The sequence below is a fragment of the Phocoena sinus genome, chromosome 10, assembly GCF_008692025.1.
Source record: "Phocoena sinus isolate mPhoSin1 chromosome 10, mPhoSin1.pri, whole genome shotgun sequence".
Taxonomy (NCBI): domain Eukaryota; kingdom Metazoa; phylum Chordata; class Mammalia; order Artiodactyla; family Phocoenidae; genus Phocoena; species Phocoena sinus.
The window spans coordinates 76059345-76082387 of NC_045772.1; the positions used below are offsets into that span (position 1 = coordinate 76059345).

Consider the following 23043-nt stretch of genomic DNA (forward strand, 5'->3'; position numbering starts at 1 on the left):
AAAAAATGTTTTGGGTATCATTCTGAATCAAAACACTGGACAAAATTTGTCTCTAAAATGTAGTTAAGATAATGTATATCGGGCTTCCCTGGTGGCGCAGTGGTTGAGAGTCCGCCTGCCGATGCAGGGGACACGGGTTCGTGCCCCGGTCCGGGAAGATCCCACGTACTGCGGAGTGGCTGGGCCCACGAGCCATGGCCCGCTGAGCCTGCGCATCCTGAACCTGTGCTCCGCAACGGGAGAGGCCACAGCAGTGAGAAGGCCCGCGTACCGCAAATAAATAAATAAAAAAATAAAAAAAAAAAAAAAAAAAAAAAAAAAAAGATAATGTATATCAATATACAAGTAGTATATTTATACATTACTTTTAAAATGAGTGTATTTTTAAATGCGTGTTAACTATACGTGAATGATAGATCATATGAAATCTTAAGGAAAGTGAGCAAATTCAGAGTGATACCAGGAGTTAAATAAAAAGCAATGATTTAGATGGTTCTCTTAAGACCTTAGCACAGTGGGCTGAGAGAAGATAAGACATTTATAAGGTTTTATTTGAGGTTCAGAATCTTAAACCTGGACAATAAGTAAGGAAAGGAGCTAAATGGCAAAAAAAAAAAAAAGCTAAAAATAAGAACGGATCTGAATAACTTACAGATTAATTTTTTTAAAGGTTATCAAGAATTGGCAACAGTCTCAAACTCTCACAGTCCCCCTGTTTGTTCTGAATTTGCTTAAGCTGTTGAGGCACATGTTAAACTACTAAATATATTTAGGGTGAAAAGAGCAAACTGAATGAAAGCATAAGAAAGAAGCCCTAGAGGATTCTCCATTAGCACTGCACAGATCTCAGAACCTTTAAAGAGGAAAAGTCCAAAAGTACAGTTTCCATCTCCAGAATTTTAATTCCGTACCAAAATATTAAATTCAACACTATTCTTGAAGGTAAAAGAAAACAGTGGGAAAGGCTGTTGTTACTATTTAACACAATGTTGAAATTAGAATTAATACCATCTTAGAAGTTAGTTAGATAAAAGAAACATTAAAAACATAACACAGACAACAAGAGATAGATGCCATTGTTACAAACAAGTTCTTCAGTGGTTTTGAAGACAGTGTTTTGGTGAGAACCAAAGGTACCAACGTTTTCATTCTGAAGCAAGACTCACATTTTTAGTTTCTCTTCTGCTGTCCTGAATTAACTGTTAAAAGATACGTTAAAACATGCAGTTTAACAAGCAAAATTTAAATACTCATGGCTTGAAAATTTCCTCTTTAAATTCTTTTTCTGTGTGCATCGTCTATATTGCAAGCAAAAGCATGTCAACAATAATTTATTTTATGAAGTATACATTGTTAAATGATTTTAAATTTCTATTAGACTAAAATTTGATCTTAGCACAATATCCCATATTAATATTCTGCTGTTCCGTGTACTGTTTCCAGATGATTATGTTGCACCAAACTAGGCATGCAGGCTTAGATTAAGAATCAGAACAGACCTTGCCATCAGCCTCAGCAGAAGCAGCAGGGGAGGGCTCCTGGGAGGCAGGTGCCAAAGCACTTGGAACTTTAGAAGACTAAAGGCAAAAAATGCAGGGAAAAAAATCAAGGATGCCAAAAATGCATTCAGAAACATTCTATAAATATGAATTTTCCCCTCTGTATAATAACATGAAAAACAAAAGTAATGGGACATAAAATTAATGTTTATTTTGCCTTATTTCCTGTACTATTGTCACCTTTGTTTAAGGCTTTCTTCAGATGAATTCCTAAGAAAAATCCAAATCCAAAAACTTCATTTTGATTTTTGGAAGTTGATAAGATCTTTTCTGGTAAAGAATTCAAGGTAACAGATTTTTACACAAAAATTTTAATATCTGCAACTATTACAGGTAACTAAAACCTGGTATGTACATAATGTCATCTTCCCTCTCCAAAAAAACCTTCTTGTTATAATAAAGTCATTAGTCATTTCAACTAATTTTACAAAGTTGATAAAGTCATTGAATTTCTGTTAAAGCCTTGATACTTAAAATCCACCTTTAAGCATTTATTCCTATGTATTCAAAATATTTTATCTTTAAATTACTCAAAGCCTATTTTTAAACTTGCATACCTTTACTCAAACAATGAAATAGTGCCAATGGAATATTAAAGTGAGAAGAAAAAATTACTCCTAGAACTGAGTAATATTCTGAGGCTTACCAGTCCATCTTTGCATATTGGGAATATGCTTTAAAAACATTTTTTACCTTGTCTCGTGATACAGCTGAAGGTAATTCTCTTGCTAGCCTGTTTCTCCTTTGTTCCTATAAAACACAACCAAGCAGAAGATTCATGATTATCAGAACACAGAGATGTAAGCCTACTTTAAAAAAATGTTCAGCTTAATTGAAAAGTGTGAATAACTTAAAGTATATCCTCTCACTGTTGGGACTCATGCCATAATTATATTTTAAAACAAACAAATCATTTAACCCAATGCTTCTCAATCTTTTTTTCTGCCCCAACACACCTGAGGGATATAATACAACGTCAGTAACATTGGCTTCCTGTACCAGGGGTTCTCAAGCGGACCAACATCATCTCTGCCTTTCCCACCAAGTTAAGAATCACTGATTTAAACTGTTCCCACATCAAAGTGTACATAAGCCTTCAGCATACCATATAGAATTTGAAGTACACAGATCACAGAAAAATTAAGTAAGCAAAACCTTTAAAAATCATTCTAACCTGCACACATTTGTGTTAAATTCACACACAAAACCATAAGAAATATCTATAAGAGTGTTCTGTTTTCTTTATCCTTAACTATCTCCAGGAAATAAATGTAATGTTGAAAACTGACAGTCCTTTCTGTAACCTGGCTAATTTTACAGACTGATCACCTGCCTACTCTTCTAATCTGCTAATATTAGCAATGTAATTCTGATACTGAGCTAAAGCAACTGTAAATTCAAATTAATAGGTACTGAACACCTACTGTATGTCAAGCACCATGATAGGTGCAAGACTATGAAAATATAGAAAGATGTAGGTATTAATAGTGGCTCTCTCAAGAGCCAATAGTGGCTCTTCAGGCAGCATCAAATACAGTAGGAAAGTATTTACATTAAATGAAGTCAAAATGCTCCTGAGCAGAAAGCATTTCATGAACACTCAAACTTGCAAAAAGGTGTAAAATTAACAAAGCTTCACAATGATGTTTCTGGGTAAGAAAATTTTTTAACAGAAATTTTACCCACTTTTCATTTATCCAGTGATTAAAAAATATAGCAGATAATAAAAATATATGGATTTTAACAATCTTCAGAATAAAAAGTTAGCATTTAAATATACATTTTGAAGAAGGACACAAAGCAAAAGGCAGAGGAATCTAGAGACTAGAAATTCTCACCCTAGTCTGTTACCAACCATTTATGACCTTAGCTGGCCCTGGAGACCTGGCTTACTTGCTTTGTTAACTGTATGGGTTACCAACTCTTAACCCCCGGTTTCCTAGTCTATTAACATTACCCTCATAGGGTTGCTATAAAGATTAAATGAGAATATCCGCATAAAGTTCTTTGACACATAGTCTTAAAACCAGAGACATTCATTTGTAAGAAAAATACTGATCTGAAATCATATCATAAATGACCTTGTCAGTATTAGAAAAACTGTTCCAGACACAAATTTTCCATGAAGGCTTCAATGTTACAAGAACTAACTCCTATCTTAAGATAGTGTCTGCATGCTAATTTTTAACATAGTAACTATTACCTAGTCCACTTTCTGAGTGTTTTAAAGTGCCTTACTTATATGCATTTTGGAATTTTTTCTTCTTTTTTCTGGCCGTGCCACACAGCTTACAAGATCTTAGTTCCCCAGCCAGAGACTGAACCTGGGCCATGGCAATTCCCTGGAGTTTTTTCTGACAATAGGAGTCACCTCAACTATGTAGCTAAAAAACAGTTCCCTCTACCTGTTACAGAGAAGATGCCCAGCAAAATAAGCACTAAAGTAACAGCTGTTATCATCTGTGGATCTCAGGTTCCTCATCTGTTTAACCAAAGGGTCCCTTCCAGTTCCCAAATTCCACGTTTACAATATTCTCCCCACCCATATGCATAAGAGGAAATTTGATACAGAAGGGACTCAGGTCTTACTGGACTATGGAATTGCAGAAAATTTTACGATTTGGATCAAAGTGGCAGAGAAAAAACTGCATCCAGATAAATCACTCTATCCCCCAGCCTTTGCTCCAGCTGAGCTATTATGCAACCTACAACGTTAGCCTCAAATGGAAAAAAAAAAAAAAAAAAAGGATCCACGAAATGCAGGAACCACAGTAATGGTGAAACAGTACTGTCTTTCCAAATTTACTATAATTTAGGTAATTCTTGGAATGTTTCCTTCACAGCTTTCAGAGTCAAATGAAAACAATTTTAAACATCCACTTTGGGCTTCCCTGGTGGCGCAGCGGTTGAGAGTCCGCCTGCCGATGCAGGGGACACAGGTTCATGCCCCGGCCCGGGAAGATCCCACATGCCGCGGAGCGGCTGGGCCCGTGAGCCATGGCCGCTGAGCCTGCGCGTCCGGAGCCTGTGCTCCGCAGCGGGAGAGGCCACAGCGGTGAGAGGCCCACGTACCGCAGAAAAACAACAGCAACAACAAAAAAAACCATCCACTTTGTTTTACATACTTCAGTCTAATAAACTGCAACAATAGTTACTGAAATGGAGCCAGGCAGTCCTTCAACACTAAAACAATGAGTCCCAGATCATTTCCGAGTTACAGTTTCACAAGCAGAAAATGAGAACAATGCCACCAGGTGGTTTTGAGAATTAAATTTAAGAAAACAATGTAATGCCCTCAGCATACTTCTTAGCATATAACAGACAATAATATGGTGCATATATGTCTTATAGTTATTCCTTGCCCAGTAAACTTGATATAACTGAGCTAAAACAGATTTTCTCTCAAAAAAAAGACAAATTCGAATTGTATTTACCTCTATATTATTGTTCATTAACCCACAAGCATCAGCAAAGTCTGGATGTTTTGTGTTGATATAAGCCAATTCAATTGCCACTAAGTTATGGACCTAGAAAAAAATAAAATTAGGCTATATACAAAATATGCCAACCTAATTTTACTTAAGGAAACATATAAACTTATTAAACAGATAATTCTAAAAGACAGTACAGGAAACTGATGCCTAAATAAATACTTGATAATTATACTCCAACTGACAGAGTTTATACCAAATAACAACTTGCTCTATCTTCTGAATTATCTATATTTTAGCATTTAAGATTGCATTTCTGACACTGAAGTAGTTAGAAGTATTTGTTAGGGGAAAAAAAGTTATCTACCTGATGCATATCTAACTTCCAAGCAACTTTGTTATTAAAACCTTAGATCATCCACTATTCCATGCCAAAAGTTCAGGTTCAACAATAAGAAAACATTTCATAATCAGATGTAAGTTAAAGATTTTAACTTTATTTGGGTAAAGGATACATTTAACGACCTGAGATAATGACTGATTAGCCTTAATTATGAAGCACCTAGTTTAAATATATGTGGTTCAATTGGGACAATAATCAAAAAGGAAAGTTGAAATTAATTTCTCTAGCGTTGTAGAGAGATTAAACTAACTCCTTCATTTGCACTGTCCTTACAAATCTTAGGTATCAGAACAGCACTAAAAGATCAAGAACCAGTGAAAATTATTTATTTAAATGAAATTCCAATGATTCTGATATCAGTAGGTAGAGTCTGAGATCAGACTAACCATGTTCTTACTCATTTCAATCTGGTGGTTATGCTTGCTAGGGAAACAACTAAGCAGCAGCACTTACATTCTATACTTCCAAGGATGGTTTTGTACTCTTTAAGTAAATGTCCATTGGGGCTCACCATCCGGAGCCAAAGACCCAAATGCACTTTTAGAGACCAGAAAGGAAAAAAAGAAACCAGCCAACAATTAGAGGCATACGGACAATTTCAAATGCTTATTCCATATTTCTGCCAATTTCAGGATTTTTATTTTTAAGGATAGCAACCATGATATTATGGTATTAGGTCATCAAACAAGGAAACTGTACAAATGGCCAAATTACCCTGATGTACATCAGAGTTAAAAAAAAAAAAAAGAGCTTGCTATATGAAGGCTCAGTTTACTGAGGCTAAAGATAAAACTAACTTTCCATTAAATCAGTGCTGCTATATAATAAAGCAAAACTACTCAGGCTAACAATGATTAAAATATGAAGAAAAATGCATTTTATACCAGAATTACTGAAGTTTCCTTTGAAATAAGACAAACTTGCTTCTTTTTCTTTTCAATACACTGGGAATCATTATGCCTAAATTCATAAAGCTGTACAAAATAACTTATTAACAGTGATTACAATGATTTATGAAATAATAGCTCACCATTTCATTTGTAACAGGCAACCGTTTACGAAGAAGACAAGTCACTACTTCAACTATGGCATCATGAAGTTTAGGGAACCGCAACAACTCCTATATGTGGTGGAAGAAACAGTCTGTTTTGTTTAAAGGAAAATTAAATAATCTCTGAAGTACTGAATCAGATTTGGACTGAATCAGATTTGGAAGCTACCTTTAACTATACTATTTCAAATCACTTTTAGATAAGGGAACTACATTTTAACTTTTAGCCCATCTTCTATATTTCCTCCTTCCCCTTGAAACCACCACCTCATGTCTTTTACTACTTAATCTGAAACCTGTTACATTTCTCAATTACCTGTGTACTGTAATTGCTACAGTGCTGAATGATCCTTTGCATTTCTTCATGAACCAGTTCCACACAACGGAGGCTGGGCTCTTCCAGACGTTTGATTTGCCGTTTGACCAGTAACTCAAATGAAACTTCAGGCACAAACAAAGCAGGACGAGGACCCTAAAAAAATAAAACTATGAGCTCTTATTATAGCCACATATAATTTTGGTTCTTCCCTAAGTTTAAAATAAATCACGTTTTTGGTATTTTTCATAAAAAAGCACTTCGTAATTTCAAGAATGAGAGCAAAATAACAAAGTGTACAATTCATTAAAAAAAGATAAGAGTTATACGGATTAAAAAATAATCTTTAACCTCATTTCAAAAAATTCTAAAAGTTAAGCATACTCACAGTTGCATTTCTAATGGCTGTCAAAATGTCAATAGTATTAAGGCCACCTAGTGGGTCAACAGATTCTAAGGTTCGCCCAAAAGTCTCATGGAAAATATAACATATTCTAGCACCACCGCATCTGAAAGGCAATGAAGTATATGACTTCTAGTATTACTAAAAGGGAGGAAGCTACAAGTTAGAAGTCTCTCTGTAAGCTGTAAGACTGTCTCAGATGAACAATCACATTTAGACCATTTCCATGTGTTCTCAACTCCATTATGAACCAGTTTCTCTAATTTTTTTAATGGGGAAAGGAGTCATTTCACAAAAGACATATGCACATGCACACTGAGTAACTGTTCTTTCAGAAAACATCAGTTATCTAAGAACTACTAAACATTTTTCTCTGCCCTAGTTTTCTTCAACTAGACTATGAGCTTCTTAAAGATAAGAAACAATGTCTTATTTCTATTTATTCACAATCTGGAGATCAGCAAACTTTTTCTGTAAAAGGCCAGATAATAAATACTTTAGACTTTTCACAACTCTGTCACAACTCGCCAATTCTGCCATTGAGCACAAAAGCAACTACAGACAGTATGTAAACAAATAAGCACAGCTATGTTCCAATAAAACTTATGCCCACTAAAGTTTGAATTTTATATAATTTTCGCATTACAAAATATTCTTCTTTGAATTTTTTTCAACCATTTAAAAGTGCAAAAGTCATTCTTAGTCAATGGGCTATATATAGTTTGCCTATCCCTGCTTTAAACAAATTAAATCTCTGGGCCTACATACTGGACACCTTGTGTTTCCTATCTTAATGACTAGAAACCCTGGTTATTATCTTTTATTTTTTTCATTCAAGTCTAGTTGAAAATTTACAAATACATTTATATCTCCCCAAATCATCCCAACTTCTCTGTTTTCACCATCACTATTCACTACTTTCTTACAGTGGTCTAGGCAGAAGATACCAGCCTAACATTATGCTAAGTGAAATAAGCCAGACACAAACGGACAAATATTGTATGATTCTCCTTATATGAAATATCTAGAACAAGGAAATTAATAGACAGAAAGTAAGTCAGAGGTTACCATGGGCTGGGGGAAGAGGGGAACACAGAGATATTGTTTATTTGGATACAAAGTTTCTGTTGGGATAATAAAAAATTTTGTAAATAGATACTATTTGATGGTTATACAATACTGTGAATATACTTAGTGCTACGTATTATACTTTAAAATAGTTAAAATTACCAATAACTGGTCTCTCTGCCTCCAACTTTTCCCTTCTCCAAATAGTTTCCATAATGACCAGAATATCTTTCTAAAATGGGTTACTCCTGTGACCAAAAGTGTTTTATTTTTTTATAGTAGGAAGTTCTTCAAATTCTGAAGATACTAGACTTTCCACAGTCTTGTTCTTAGACACCTTTCCTGCCTTACCTCCTGTTACATCCCGTCATTGTATATGCCATTCTCCAAATTTGCCCTGCGTTAATCTTTGCTGTTCCAAAGCCTAAAATACCCTTCTGCTTACTGCCTTCCCATATTCTATTCAGAACCCAACCCAAATGCATTCCTAACTATGGAGCTCTCCCAATATTTGAAAGAAATGAAAGTGGTCTCTCTTCAATGTTCTAATAAGGCTTGATTAGGTAATTACAAAGATATTGCTTAATTAACTACTTATAAAACTGTCCATATATGTTATATGCACTTTTCTGGTTATGTATTATATTTAATAAGAAGTATTTAATTAAAAATTATACTCCTTTTGCCACCTAATCAACCCTTGTGTTACCCTGACCTACCTTACCCACTGAACTCTTTAAATGTTTATCTTAGTAATCTTTATTTCCCTTAATATGCATACATTTAAAACCATTCAGTAATTAGTTTGTTAAATATTCTACAGCATTAACTCACATAGAAGGCTACCTGGGTCACATGAAAGTACATAGAACTTTATATACATACATACAAACACACAGACATGAAGTATGTGTATAATTGGAGAAATCTGAATAAGCTGTGTGGATTGCACCAATGTCCATTTTCTTGCTTTTTATTGTACTACAGATATGCAAGATGTCAATGCTGGGGGAGATGGGGTGAAAGGTGAATGGGACCTCCCTTTACATTTAGTTGCAACTTCCTATAAGTCTATAATTATTTTTCAAAATTAAAAGATTTTTTTAAAGGTGAGAGTTTAGAGAAATGGATATTCTTTTATATTGCTAGTAGTAAAACAATACAATCGGGGCTTCCCTGGTGGTGCAGTGGTTGAGAGTCCGCCTGCCGATGCAGGGGACACGGGTTCATGCTCCAGTCTGGGAAGATCCCACATGCCGCAGAGCGGCTAGGCCCATGAGCCATGGCCGCTGGGCCTGCGCGTCTGGAGCCTGTGCTCCGCAACGGGAGAGGCCACAACAGAGAGAGGCCCGCGTACCGCAAAAAAACACAAAAACAAAACAAAACAACAAAAAACAACAAAAAAAATACAATCGGGCTTCCCCGGTAGTGCAGTCGTTAAGAATCCGCCTGCCAATGCAGGGGACACAGGTTCGAGCCCCAGTCCAGGAAGATCCCACATGCTGCGGAGCAACTAAGCCCATGCACCACAACTACTGAGCCTGCACTTTAGAGCTCGTGAGCCACAACTACTGAAGCCCACGCACCTAGAGCCTGTACTCTGCAACAAGAGAAGCCACAGCAATGAGAAGCCCACACACCGCAATGAAGAGAAGCCCCTGCTCGCCATAACTAGAGAAAGCCTGCACGCAGCAATGAAGACCCAACATAGCCAAAAATAAACAAATAAAATCAATAAATTTATTTTAAAAAATACAATCTACTAATAGTATAGCAATAATAAGAGACTTTGAGGATGTTATATACCCTTTCATCTAGTAATTCCACTTCTAGAAATTTAACCTAAGGGTTTACTTGGATACATGGCCCAAAGATAGTCCATCACATTGTTTATATTTGTGTATAACTGAAAGCAAACTATCAATAGTAGGGGACTGGTTGAACAAATAAGAGTGTATGTCTAAAAAGTAAAATACTATGTAAATCTTAAGACTGAGAGTACAAATATACAATTACTACTAGTTGTTTGTGATATGTTGATTTAAAGAAATGATTCCATAGCATCTGATTTCTAAAGATGTGTATTACAGGCAGTTATATGTTTTATAGAAGCATAGAAAAATGTCTAGATTAATGCCAAAGTAACAGGGACTATTTCTTAATGATGGAATTAAAAGCAATTTTGTCCTTATGTTTTACTCTTTTTACTTATATGCATTTTTGTATTTTTTCATGAACAATTGTGTGTATTAAAGAAACAACAAACATTTTTTTAATTATGAAAATTTTATAAATGCTTATCAATTAAAGTCTTGTTTTAAAGAAAGCCCTGAAACTTTTACCATGCTTTACATAATTTATAAAGCATTTTACATACATATGAGACATTATCATTTCTACAAAATGATATTCCTGTTTTACAGATAATAAATTACAATCAGATAATCTCAGAGTTAAGTTACTGTAACAAAAGATCTTTATCTTTTATCTTTATCTAACCTATCAATCCAGGTAACCAAATCCATAGAGAAATTTCTTACTTACAGCTCTGAAGTTTCAATATATTTCGCAGTTCCTTCAATAGTATTACAATATTCTGTGGCAAATTTGGTAATAAGCTGGAGTAAAGTAGCACTTTTATCATCCACAGGTTCACCATAGCTATTTAGAAGAGACTGATATTGAGCAGCTAAAACATTTATTCTTGTTTTTAACTCTGGCAAGCAATCTCTGATGTGATGCATCAGTAGCCTAACAAAGGTGAGAAAGGAAGAATTTTAAAGTAATTGTGTATTTTGAAGACCCAGGCAGGTCAAATTTTAAAATGCAAATAATAGGGAAACCTGTCAATTTGCCCTGGTAGGAAATAATGCAATCTTAGACTAGAAGGTAAATATGTAGCCTGAAAAAAATGACATGAAGGAAACCGTCTTAGTAAATGCTTTTTAAATGTGCCTTCAACCCATCAAATTGTAGCAACTGCTAGAGAATCAAATATAAATTAAAAAAAAATTTTTATATTATTGCAGTTACCTCAAAGAATGTAAGCTACTCAATCCAATTCTACCTACATTATTTTGGTTTCCGACTTATCTTTTACAATGGATACTCAGCATAGTGAAAATCAATCTTGTTAAGATACATATCCATCAACCTTTAATTTATTTAGGGAATAAGCCAAAAGTAAAAGAAAATAGCTTTTACTTCAGTCATTTATAAATTATTTAGAAAGGCCTTCTAATCCCTCTACCATCAGTGCATACTCAGAATTCAAGTTGTATAGTTTACATTCTTTTTATGAAGAGGAATAGAAGACATCCTAAATTAAGAATAGGTTATGTGAAAATTATAAATCTTAATTCAGTTCCTGAAATACAAAATGGAAATGAAGTCATCTGCCATCTAGTTCTATCATCAAAAGTAAAATGACTGTCAAGAATTTCATGATTAAGTTATTTTAAAATTCACTTGAGCATTCCTAGACTACATGATGATTTAATGCCAACCACCTCAATAAAAATAAATATCTACATTATAAGAACCTACTATACAAGAAACAAAAAGTGAAATTTTACAGACAAGGACACTATAAAAATGTAAGGAACGGGGGCTTCCCTGGTGGCACAGTGGTTGAGAGTCCACCTGCCGATGCAGGGGACACGGGTTCGTGCCCCGGTCTGGGAAGATCCCACATGCCACGGAGCGGCTGGGCTCGTGAGCCATGGCTGCTGAGCCTGCACATGCGGAGCCTGTGCTCTGCAACAGGAGAGGCCACAATAGTGAGAGACCCGCGTACCGCAAAAAAAAAAAAAAATGTAAGGAACGGATAATCAAAGGTCTCAGACACCTATTGGCAACCCAGAAACATCTCATTTTCCAAAAGGTAAAAAATGTTACCTGTTTAAAGTCCTGGCAAGATACTTTGTTCCATTTCTATTGGCCAGAGATGGGTATTTCTTTTGAAGGAAAGCATATTCATCACGGATTGAATCAGTTACACTCTTCTTATTATTAATATCTAGCTGGCTCCTAAGGTTGAAAAATAACAAAACTGTTCAACTAAAGTCAACTGTGGTACTAAGTACTCTGGATAATGAGGATGATGATAATGATGATGATGATGATGGCACCAGGCACTATAATGCCTGACATGAATTGTTAATTCTCACAATCAGTCTATGCAATAGGTATTATCCCATTTTATAGCAAAGTAACTAAGGCCCAGGGAGATTAACTAACTTACCCAAAGTCACATATTAAGTAGTTCAGCCAAGATTCAAACTGTGTGACTTTTAAGTAACCAATGCCTGAATAATTTAGGCCTCATTATTACCATTAACTACAGTCAAAAGCAGTACTCTTAAGTAACAGGGATAAACAGGTGAAAATATACGTGTGTCTTAATCAACTGTATATTTTATCCATGGACAGGCAACTAAATTGAAGAGTAGCCATCTACAAATACAACAAACAGTTTTATACCACCTGCTTGCATGAAAAGAGATAACAGGAATTGTTTTTAAAAAGAGTAAGGGTGAGGGAGAAGGACATGTGATTAGAAGCAGACAACTGTAAAGACATCACTTAGTAACATTTTCATTTTAAAAGGTCTGAGACCAAAGATGTTAGGAGCCATTTAAACCCACATTATATCTAGTTTGTAGATGAACTAGGAGTAGAACCCAGATCTCATGACAATTTCAGTGCTTCCTGTATTATAAAGGCTTTGGACTAAGATCTCCATTTGAATCTGGCTCTGCTTTCACCAGCCATGTGACTTTGGTAAATGTATAACAAGTTTTCTGATTATAAAACAGACCAAAATACGTATCTCACAGGGATGTTGTAAGGGTTCAAAGAGATACCCTTAAAAATTTCTCACAGTAGAGTGTCTAAAACTTAAGTAGACACTCAACTGTAGTTAGTTTCCTTTCCACAATTTTTAATTTCACCTATTTATAATTAGGATACGTTTAATAAAATTTCTGCAAGTCACTTCCTGGCAATTACATAGAATCACTAATGCTAGGGGTTAAATCGATCTATTAAAATACTACCACCTTAAGAACACTTGACTGGTGTAAACTAAATAATACGTTTTTTTATCCAGTGCCTTCCTCATACATAATGTAATAGACAGGGACTTTTTAAGCCTAGCCATTAAATTTTCTTCCATTTTGTGGCACTGCTTACTTTAGAAACACTTTCTATTTAAAAATATCTACAGGAGGCTTTAGTGAAACTCTTCCTTTACAGCAATGAATTCTTTAGCAATACCAAGATTATAGTAAAAGGGGAAAAAGTAGGGACACTATCACATTTCAGACTGATTCAAAAAATTCAGATTTGCTTTGAAATGAGAATGCTGCAATTCTTATCCCATTCTTGATTGCTAACCTGTTAACTATTCCAATTATTCCCAGTTTGACTGGTATAACCCTTCCCATCAATACATCCATGGCATCAGTACCCGCATCCATGAGATCAAGTTTAGTGATTACAGCTAGGGTTCTGCGACCTGGTAAATGCAAAAAAGAAAAGAAATGACCCGTTAAATTAAGCTATTAAGTATTAATAAAGGAAAATCCTAATCTATAATCCCACCTAACATTACCATTACCATCATTTTAGTAATGTTTTTCTAACCTTTGCTTACAAATACTTTTTAAAAACTACTTTTAATCATCATGTTTAATTAAAAAAATTTTTCACATATAATTTTTTATTAGCTCTTCGGGCTAACTTTTTTATTAGCATTTTAAAAATTTGTTTAAAATTCACTCATGCCTAGTGAGTGAATTTTTGCAGAGCACAAATTCACAAATTTTTTTTTTTTTTTTTTTTTTGCTCATTACAATTTATTCTTTCTTTCTGCCCACCCCTTGGCATCTCTTGCCACATAACCAGCCCACCCAACACTGTCTTGGGTTCAGGGCTGCTTCACAGAGGTACACAGTTCCACTGGTTCCAATCACAGGGCATGGGATATGATGCAGACTGTGACTAATTTTCTGTATGACTTTGTTGGCTCTGTATGGTTATATACGGGGAAGCCGAGTTTGTCCAGAGCCTGGGTGTGGACAAACAACATATGGGAAACGAGACCCTGGCCCCGGTACTCAGGCAGGGTGACCCCCAACTGCACTTCCCCTGTCTAGTCCATCAGGGACCAGGACACAGGGGAACCCTCTGGCCCCAGCAGGCAGAAGGTGGGGAAGGCCCGGATACAGCGCTCAATGAATCGCTGGCTCCTCTCATTGCCACCAAAATGCCAGAATTTATTCACCATGCCAGCGTGGACAGGATCCAGGGATGAGAGTTTAAACATCTCTTAGTTAATGGCTTTTTTTCAGTTCTATGAGTTTTGACAAATGCAATGTCACCACTACCTCAAAACAAAACAGTTCCATTGCCCCCCAACCCCCACCAAAATTTCCTTGTACTATCCCATTCCTAGTCTTGTCTTTTCCAGAATGCTATATAAATGGAATCATATATATAGCCTTTTGAGTTTGGCTTCTTTCACTTGGCATAATGCTTGTGAGAGTCATCTATTTTGTTGAACGTATCAATAGTTCATTCCTTGTTATTGCTGAGTAGTATTCCACAGTATGGACACACTATAGTCTAGTTAGTCATTCCCCATTTGAGAAACATCTGTGTTGTTCTCAGTTTTAGGAGATTAAGAATAAAGCTACTATAGATATTTGCATACAGGTTCTTTATATGAACATAGGTTTTCATTTAACATCGGTAAATAACCTAGGAGTGGAATTACAGATTTAACTGTTTAAGAAACTGAGAAACTTTTTCCCAAAGTGGCTATACCATTCCCACCAGCAATGTATGAGAGTTCCAGCTGCTCTGCATAATTTCCAATTTTACATATGGCATTTTTCAATTAAAAGCATTTTTGTATTTTGGTCCAAATCTATAAAATCATCCTTTTTAATGATTCCATATTCTATTATTATCTTATCATTCCTACTGTGGGCCATATATTGATTCTAATTTTTTATAAATAATACTGGATTGGATTATTTCCTTATACTATATTACTAGATTAAGATCACTAGATCAAAAGTACGATTATATTTATGGCTCAAGGGTCAGTTTAAAATAGAATTAATGTATATGAAATGCCTAACAGTTTACTTTATATAATAATAAAATTTAGATAAACATTTTGATATAGTTTATCTTTTAATCTAAAATGAACATTAATTACTCATATAATAAAAGTTTCTTAAAAACTTGAAATAAAAAATTTTGAGAAATGACGCCGTTTATAGGAATTTCAATTAGCAGTCTTAGCATTAACATTTCCTACCAAATTTTTATTTTAAATTTTTATTCAAAGTAGGAAATAAGAAACATGACACTGCCCACAGACCCTCAATACTCAGATGAAAAAAAAATGGCTCCTGTATACAGCAAAGCATACATTTATTAGCAGCAATAATAACTTACAGTCTGGCATCTTATATAAGATGCACACTGCAGCATTAGTCAGGTATCATATACTGACTCACAGCATGAACTATATTTCGAAGAATCCCCTCTGCCTTGAATCTCTGCAGAATGTAGATACCATAATTACCTACTATACTATAATAGTCTACAATGATTATCTACCATGACAGTTATTCTTAGAAATCAGCCATTCAAAAACCTAAATCATTTTATTTATACAAAACAAACTTTTTGCGAAGCCATCTTCTTATTTTAAAATCATTAGGTAATCATTACAAATATGGACATCATGTGAAGTATTTTTGCCTAGCCTGTACAGCAATTTATCCATTTCCACCAAAATTTCTAGTTGATAATATAAGTAAAATAGAAAAGCATTATTTTAAAAATGTGTATTAACAGCTAGAGATATTCTTTTTAAAAATAAAAACTCCTCTCGAGGGTAGATTTACCATGTTAACCAAGTATCTCATTAAAAATTAACATCTGTCCTTACCATCTGGATCTACCTCTCTTGAAATTTTAAGTGCCTCTGATGTTGCCATATCTGTATTAGCAGCAGTGACAGCGAGGATAATGGAATTTGGATTACTGATGAACCGAAGAATGAGCTCTCTGATTTGAAGCTCAATATCCTTAGGTTGATCACCTACAGGCACCTGGACCAAAAAGAGATGATCAAGGAACTAGTAATAAAAATCAACTCAGCTTTTTTTTCCCCTCCATTTAATCCAAAGAATATAGGTATTACTCTACTTACAGATAATTAAAATGAAATTATATACTACAGTATATATGAATTTGGTAATATGTAAAAGTCTCAAAATGTAATCTTGCAAATATCAAAAGTCTACCATGTTAACGATTGGTCAATATTAATTGCCTAGAGACAAATTCATTCATTCACTCAATTAGCAAGTATTTACTGGCAACCTTTATTTCAGGCACTGTTCTACATACCAGATTATATCACAGTAGTGAATAAGAGAAAGACCAAAATTCCTGCCTTCACTGAGCTTTAGTGATGAGAAGCAGATAATAAACGCATATATACATAGTATCTAGGTGGTGGTAGGGCTATGGAAAAAATAAAGGCAAACAGGAAGTTAAGGAATACTTAGTTATAGCTTATACTTTTAGGGACTTCCCTGGTGGTCCAGTGGCTAAGACTCTGCGCTCCCAATGCAGGAGACCCAGATTTGATCCCTGGTCAGGGAACGAGATCCCAAAGGCCGCAACTAGAAGATCCTGCATGCCACAACTAAGACCCGATGCAGCCAAATAAATAAAGAAAAACAAGCTTATACTTTTAAATCATTATTTTAAACGGGATTATGCTTTTAAATTGAGTAATCAGGGGAGACCTCACCCAGATAATGACATTTGAGAGAATGACCACAAACTGAAAGAGATAAGGGAGAGGTACAAGAAGATACCTGGGGGAAGAACATTCCAGTAAAGTGAACAAAATAGCAGAAGGCTGGAGCAGAAGGAGCTAGAAGAGTAATAGAGACAGATCAAGTAGATACTTTAGATCTCTTTAAGAACTTAAGCTTTTACTCTGAGTGAAGTGGGAAGCCAATCTAATTTTCACTTTAATAATATCACTCTGGCTGCTTATTTAATAAATTATGAGGAAGACCTCTTAGGAGACTATGGTGGTAATCCAGCTGAGATGATAGTGGCTAGCTCAGGATGGTAGCTATGCGTTTGTAAGACGTGACAGAGTTCCAGATATACAGGCACACCTTGTTTTATTGCACTTTGCAGATATTGCATTTTTTACAAATTGGAGGTTCGTGCCAACCCTGTGAGAAGGAGGTCTATTGGCACTAATTTTTCCAAGAGCATTTGCTCGCTCTGTGTCTCTATATCACATTTTAATAATTCTTGAAATATTTCAAACCCTCCACCAGCAGAAAGATGACATAGACTCACTGAACATTCAGATGATGGTTAGCATTTTTCAGCAATAAAGTATTTTTAATTAAGGTATGTACATCGCTTTTTTACATAGTGCTATTACACACCTAACAGACCAAAGTACAGTTGACCCTTGAAAAACAGTGTTGGGGCACTGACCCCCTCAGGTAGTCAAAAATATGCTTTTGACTTCCCCAAAATTTAACTACGAATAGCCTCCTGTTGAGTGGAAGCCTTACCAACAACAGGCAATTAACACATATTTTATATGTTATATGTATTATATACTGTATTCTTACAATAAGTAAGCTAAAGAAAATGTTAATAAGAAAATCATAAGGAAGAGAAAATACATTTACAATACTGTACTCTATTTATCGATATTTTACGTCATCCGTTTACAAGATAAATCTTCTGTCAGTACCAACATCAATAGTCTTATAACAAAACACTGTAGATGTTATATGTTATTACTGACACTAGATATCAAAAATGAAAAGATAACGTAAAAAAGAAATTCGTATTTATTTACATATATAACAATTCATGCATTGATAACAAAGAAGCAGCAATACGATTGCTTTATGGTAGCCTAGTGTAATCGATATGATTGCTTCACAGTAGCCTAGCCTATACACTAATGAGTGAATCGTTATGAAATTTTTATAGCATACAGTGTTAAAGTCATATTCATAATACAGTATGGAAACCACTTACCTGTGATGACAGGCTGATACACAGTTTCTCCAATTACAAAAGAAAGGCATACTGCATGGTAATATAATTCTTTGAAAGCAAAGTTATAAAACAGTAAGAAAACACATTATTAATTTTACATTAAATATCATTCACCTTATACCTATATAAAGACAGGCTATCCATTTCAATACAAGTCTTGTACATGATGTTCTACATAATGAGTACTTAGGCAATGATGACAAAAGACACAAAAACATCTCACACAGTTCTTTTTTTATTTTTTTTAAAGGAACTAATTTTTTTTTTTAATTTATTTATTTTTGGCTGCATTGGGTCTTTGTTGCTGCACGCGGGCTTTCTCTAGTTGTGGCGAGCAGGGAGTACTCTGCGTTGCCGTGCGCAGGCTTCTCATTGCGGTTGCTTCTCTTGTTGCGGAGCATGGGCTCTAGGCACACAGGCTTCAGTAGTTGTGGCATGCGGGCTCAGTAGTTGTGGCTTGCAGGCTCTAGAGTGCAGTCTCAGTAGTTGTGGCGCATGGGCTTAGTTGCTCCACGGCATGTGGGATTTTCCCGGACCAGGGCTCGAACCCATGTCCCCTGCATTGGCAGGTGGATTCTTAACTACTGCACCACCAGGGAAGACCTCTCATACAGTTCTTGCCATACAGTTACTAGATTTCACAAGCAGACACACACATATACAACAGAACTCTATGGCATGATGATTATTTGCTATTAATAAGTGGAAGTGGATCATCCTCATTGTTGTTCATGTGAAGTAGATGGAAGAAGAGGTGGATCTGGTCTTGCTGTGTCAGGAGTGGTAGAGGCAGAAAAAACGGAGGAGGCAGAAGGGAAGGCAGGAGAGGCAGGCACACTCAGTGTAGCTTGACAGAAATACATCATAATTTCTGTCTGACTCTTGTTTTTTCACTCTAAAAATGTTTCTATATGGTGCCAATCCTTCTTCCACCAAGTCAAAATCAGTCTTGAATAATTGGAACTCTTTGACAGATCGTGTAATGTCAATTTGTTTTCAGGCACTGCTTCTTTTACATCTTCTTCCTCATCATCTGGCACTGTTTCAAAAGTACTCATTTCCATCAAGTCATCTTCTGTTAACTCCTCCCATGCACTGTCTACTTTAGCTCTTGAATTTCTACAAGATTCATATCTTGAAACCCTTTACCACCCACCCACTTTTTTTTTGGACATGTCCACAGTCTCTTTCATGATTTCCTTGATTGGCTCTGTCGTAAATCCTGAAGTCTTACACAACATCTGGACACAGCTTTCTCCAGCAGGAATTTATTATTTCAGACTTAATGCCTTTCATGGCTTTTTCAATAACAACATCTTCAATAGTGTAATCCTCCCAGACTTTCATGATGTTCTCTCTAACAGGGTTCTCCTCCATAGTATTGACAATCCTTTCCATAGAGTTCCATGTGTAATGAGCCTTAAAGGTCCATATGACTCCCTGATTTAGAGGGTGAATAAGGGACATTGGGTTTGGAGACAAGTAGACCACTTCAACACCTGTGGCCAGGGCCACTGTCTAATACCAAAAGAACTTTAAAAGGCAGTCCCTTACTGGAAAGGTACTTCCTGCTTCAGGGACAAAGCATTGATGGAACCAGTCCAGGAAAAGGGTTCTCTTTGTCCAGGCCTTCTTTTGGGGCAACCAAAAGACTGACAGCTGGTGTTTCTCTTTTGCCTTCAAGGCTTGGGGGTTAGCAGCTTAATAGATAAGGGAAGTCCTGATCATGAACCCAACTGCATTTGCACAAAACAGTAGAGCTGGCCTATCCCTTCCTTCCTTACATCCTGGAGCCTGCTTCTCTTCCTTACTAATAAATATCCTTTGTGGCATTCTTTTTCCAGAATAGGGCACTTTCATCTGCATTAAAAACCTGTTCAGGCAGATATCCTTTCTCCTTAATGATTTTATTAATAGCATCTGAGAACTTGTCTGCTGCCTCCTGTTACCTTGACATTTTTTAAGCCAAACCTCTTTCTGAAATTATCAAACTATCCTTTGTTGGCAATAAATTATACAGCTTTAGATCCTTCACCTTCCTTTTGCTTTAAGTTGTCATATGTTGACTTTGCTTTTTCTCAAATAATGTTATAGTCTATAGGTATGCCTTTCCTACAGCAATCCAGCACACACATAAAAGTTGAAATTTCAATACAAGATATAAAGGCATTGCACATAAAGTGCAAGGTTTTCATGCCTTCTGGCATAGCTGCAGCACTGCCTTCATGAATTTCCTTTTCTTTTTTTTTTACAATGGTTCTTAAGCTGGATTCATTTATCTTGAAATGGTGGGCAACTGCAGACCTCAATCTACAGGGCATATCAAGCAATTCAACTTTTTCTTGTAACATCATGACTTTTCACTGCTTCTTGGGAGCACTTCCAGCATCACTAGTGGCACTTCATATGGGTCTCATGGTGTTAATTCAAGGTTTACGGTATTACACTAAACATGATGAAAAATATGCAAGAACCACAGAGATCACCTTTTACCATGATTTACTGGAGAGATGAACTGCTCAAGCAGAGATGATTAGCATCACACGGCATTTTAACAGGCTATTCACAATACTTGAGCTCAGCACAACAGCAACAGAAGGTGGCTATGAAATTATTACAGTAGTACAGTATGTACTACAGTTCATCTTACGCAGTTATGATTAAACACTGCATCTTTACATTTGTTTACATTTCTTTTTTTTTTTTTTTTTTTGCGGTACGCGGGCCTATCACTGTTGTGGCCTCTCCCTTTGCGGAACACAGGCTCCGGACGCACAGGCTCAGCGGCCATGGCTCACGGGCCCAGCCGCTCCGCGGCATGTGGGATCTTCCCAGACCGGGGCACGAACCCGCGTCCTCTGCATCGGCAGGCGGACTCTCAACCACTGCGCCACCAGGGAAGCCCTGTTTACATTTCTTTCTGCTTCAAACGGCACCATGTACAGTCTGTGTGTGCATAGGTTTTGATAAATTTTAACTTTTTATAATAGATTTGTATGTTAATTTTTATTAATTTTTTCAGTATTTCTAGGCTATGCAGTTGTCTGCAAGTTTTTTCAAATTGTCACAAATCTCCAGAAGATTTTTCCAATATATTTATCGAAAAAAATCCACATATAAGTGGACCCATGCAGTTCAAACCCTTGTTCAAGGGTTGACTGTATGGTGTAAACATAACTTTTATATGCACTGGATAAACAAAAAATTTGTGTGATTTGCTTTATTGCGATATTCACTTTATTGCAATATTCACTTTATTGTTGTGGTCTGGAACCAAACCTGCAATATCTCCAAGGTATGCCTGTATTTTAAAGGTAAGGAGAGCTAGAGGATTTGTTGACAGAGAAAGTAGGGTGTAGGATAAGAAGTATCAAGGATGACTACAAACTTTTTGGCTAAGCAACTGGCAGAACAGAGTTGCCATTTACTAAGATGGAGGAGACTGTAGAAAGATCAAGTCAGGTTGAGGGACAGATCAGGCATTTGGTATTAGACACATCAAGTTTGAAATGCCTATTAGACATCTGAAGTGTGTATGTCAAGTAGACAGTGGATATACAAGATGAATATACAAGTCTGGAGATATTTGAGTGTTGTCAGCATACAGACACTCATATTTAAAGTCATAAGACTGGATGAAATCCTCAAGAGGTTAGGTGTACCCCTTTGACAAGAGGTCCAAAAACTTAGCTTTGGGGCACTCACTGTTTAGACATTGAGAAGACAAGAAACCAGCAAAAGAGACTGAGAAGGAATGACCAGTAAGATCAGAAATAATCCTCTAGAGTGTGGTATCCTGAAAGCAGAGTAAAGAAAGTGTTTCAAGGAGAAAGAAGGGCTCAACTATGTCAAATGCTGCTAATAGATCAAGGTAGTTGCAAAAAAAAAGCTGATTAATCTATATGAGGTTAAGGAAAAACTACATTTGTTCAAGTGAAAACAAACATGATCATACCCACAATGAGTAACAACTATTCTTTACCTTAGTCATTCCTGGCAAATCCACAAGTGTCAGATTGACAACATTGGGTGAAAAAATCTTAAGATGAATTGGTTCAGGGCTTACTCCCTAAAAATAAGTTTTAAAATATCATATTAAAATCACATTAAAATTTCAATGAATAAAAATGCTAACGTAAACCTCATTTTAAGTATTATACATTAGATGCTTTTAAATATTAAATAAACCATGATTTCTAAAACATTTCAACAATCAAAACCCGATGAAACATATAGGAAATAAGGCAGCTAGCCATAGGTTATAATCCCATCCAACCTTATACTATTAATATACACAATTTATTTCCCCTATATTATTTCACATTCTTTTCTCTGGATTCTCAGCAGATAACGTTTCTTAAATATGTTTAATAGACTTAGTGCTAAACAAAAGAATAATGTATCACTATCCAAATTTATGAAGTTCTTGAGTTCAGGGAGTGAGACATAGGTAACAAGTTATCCAAATCAGGGAAGTATGGCGGCGGCAGCAGTAACTAAAAGGTAACCTGCCCAGAGACCAATAATAAATAAAGCTTGGTCAATCACTAAAACAGAGACAAATATCCTGAATAGGCATAAAGAAATTAACATGGCTCCAAAAATGCCTTTTTGTCAGGAAAAACCTCTCCAGCACAGCATCCGGCAGATAAAAGGACTCAATAAGTATTTTTTAATA

General features: G+C 35.8%; 1 protein-coding gene across 7 annotated transcripts in view; it reads right to left on the reverse strand.

The window, feature by feature from the left end:
* The window catches only part of DNM1L (dynamin 1 like), a 62268-nt gene that overhangs the window by 4053 nt on the left and 35172 nt on the right, over nucleotides 1–23043 (reverse strand). For 2 of the 7 annotated variants that reach the window (XM_032647232.1, XM_032647230.1), the window contains 12 exons: nucleotides 22348–22434; nucleotides 16201–16363; nucleotides 13629–13749; nucleotides 12129–12260; nucleotides 10776–10982; nucleotides 7149–7269; nucleotides 6761–6916; nucleotides 6424–6513; nucleotides 4994–5086; nucleotides 2253–2309; nucleotides 1500–1577; nucleotides 1167–1199 (listed from right to left, as the gene is read on the reverse strand). In XM_032647232.1, the coding sequence (XP_032503123.1) occupies nucleotides 1167–1199; nucleotides 1500–1577; nucleotides 2253–2309; nucleotides 4994–5086; nucleotides 6424–6513; nucleotides 6761–6916; nucleotides 7149–7269; nucleotides 10776–10982; nucleotides 12129–12260; nucleotides 13629–13749; nucleotides 16201–16363; nucleotides 22348–22434 (1338 nt within the window). The remainder of the gene's footprint in view (nucleotides 1–1166; nucleotides 1200–1499; nucleotides 1578–2252; nucleotides 2310–4993; nucleotides 5087–6423; nucleotides 6514–6760; nucleotides 6917–7148; nucleotides 7270–10775; nucleotides 10983–12128; nucleotides 12261–13628; nucleotides 13750–16200; nucleotides 16364–22347; nucleotides 22435–23043) is intronic. The other 5 variants (XM_032647233.1, XM_032647231.1, XM_032647235.1 and 2 more) reach the window with 3 other exon arrangements.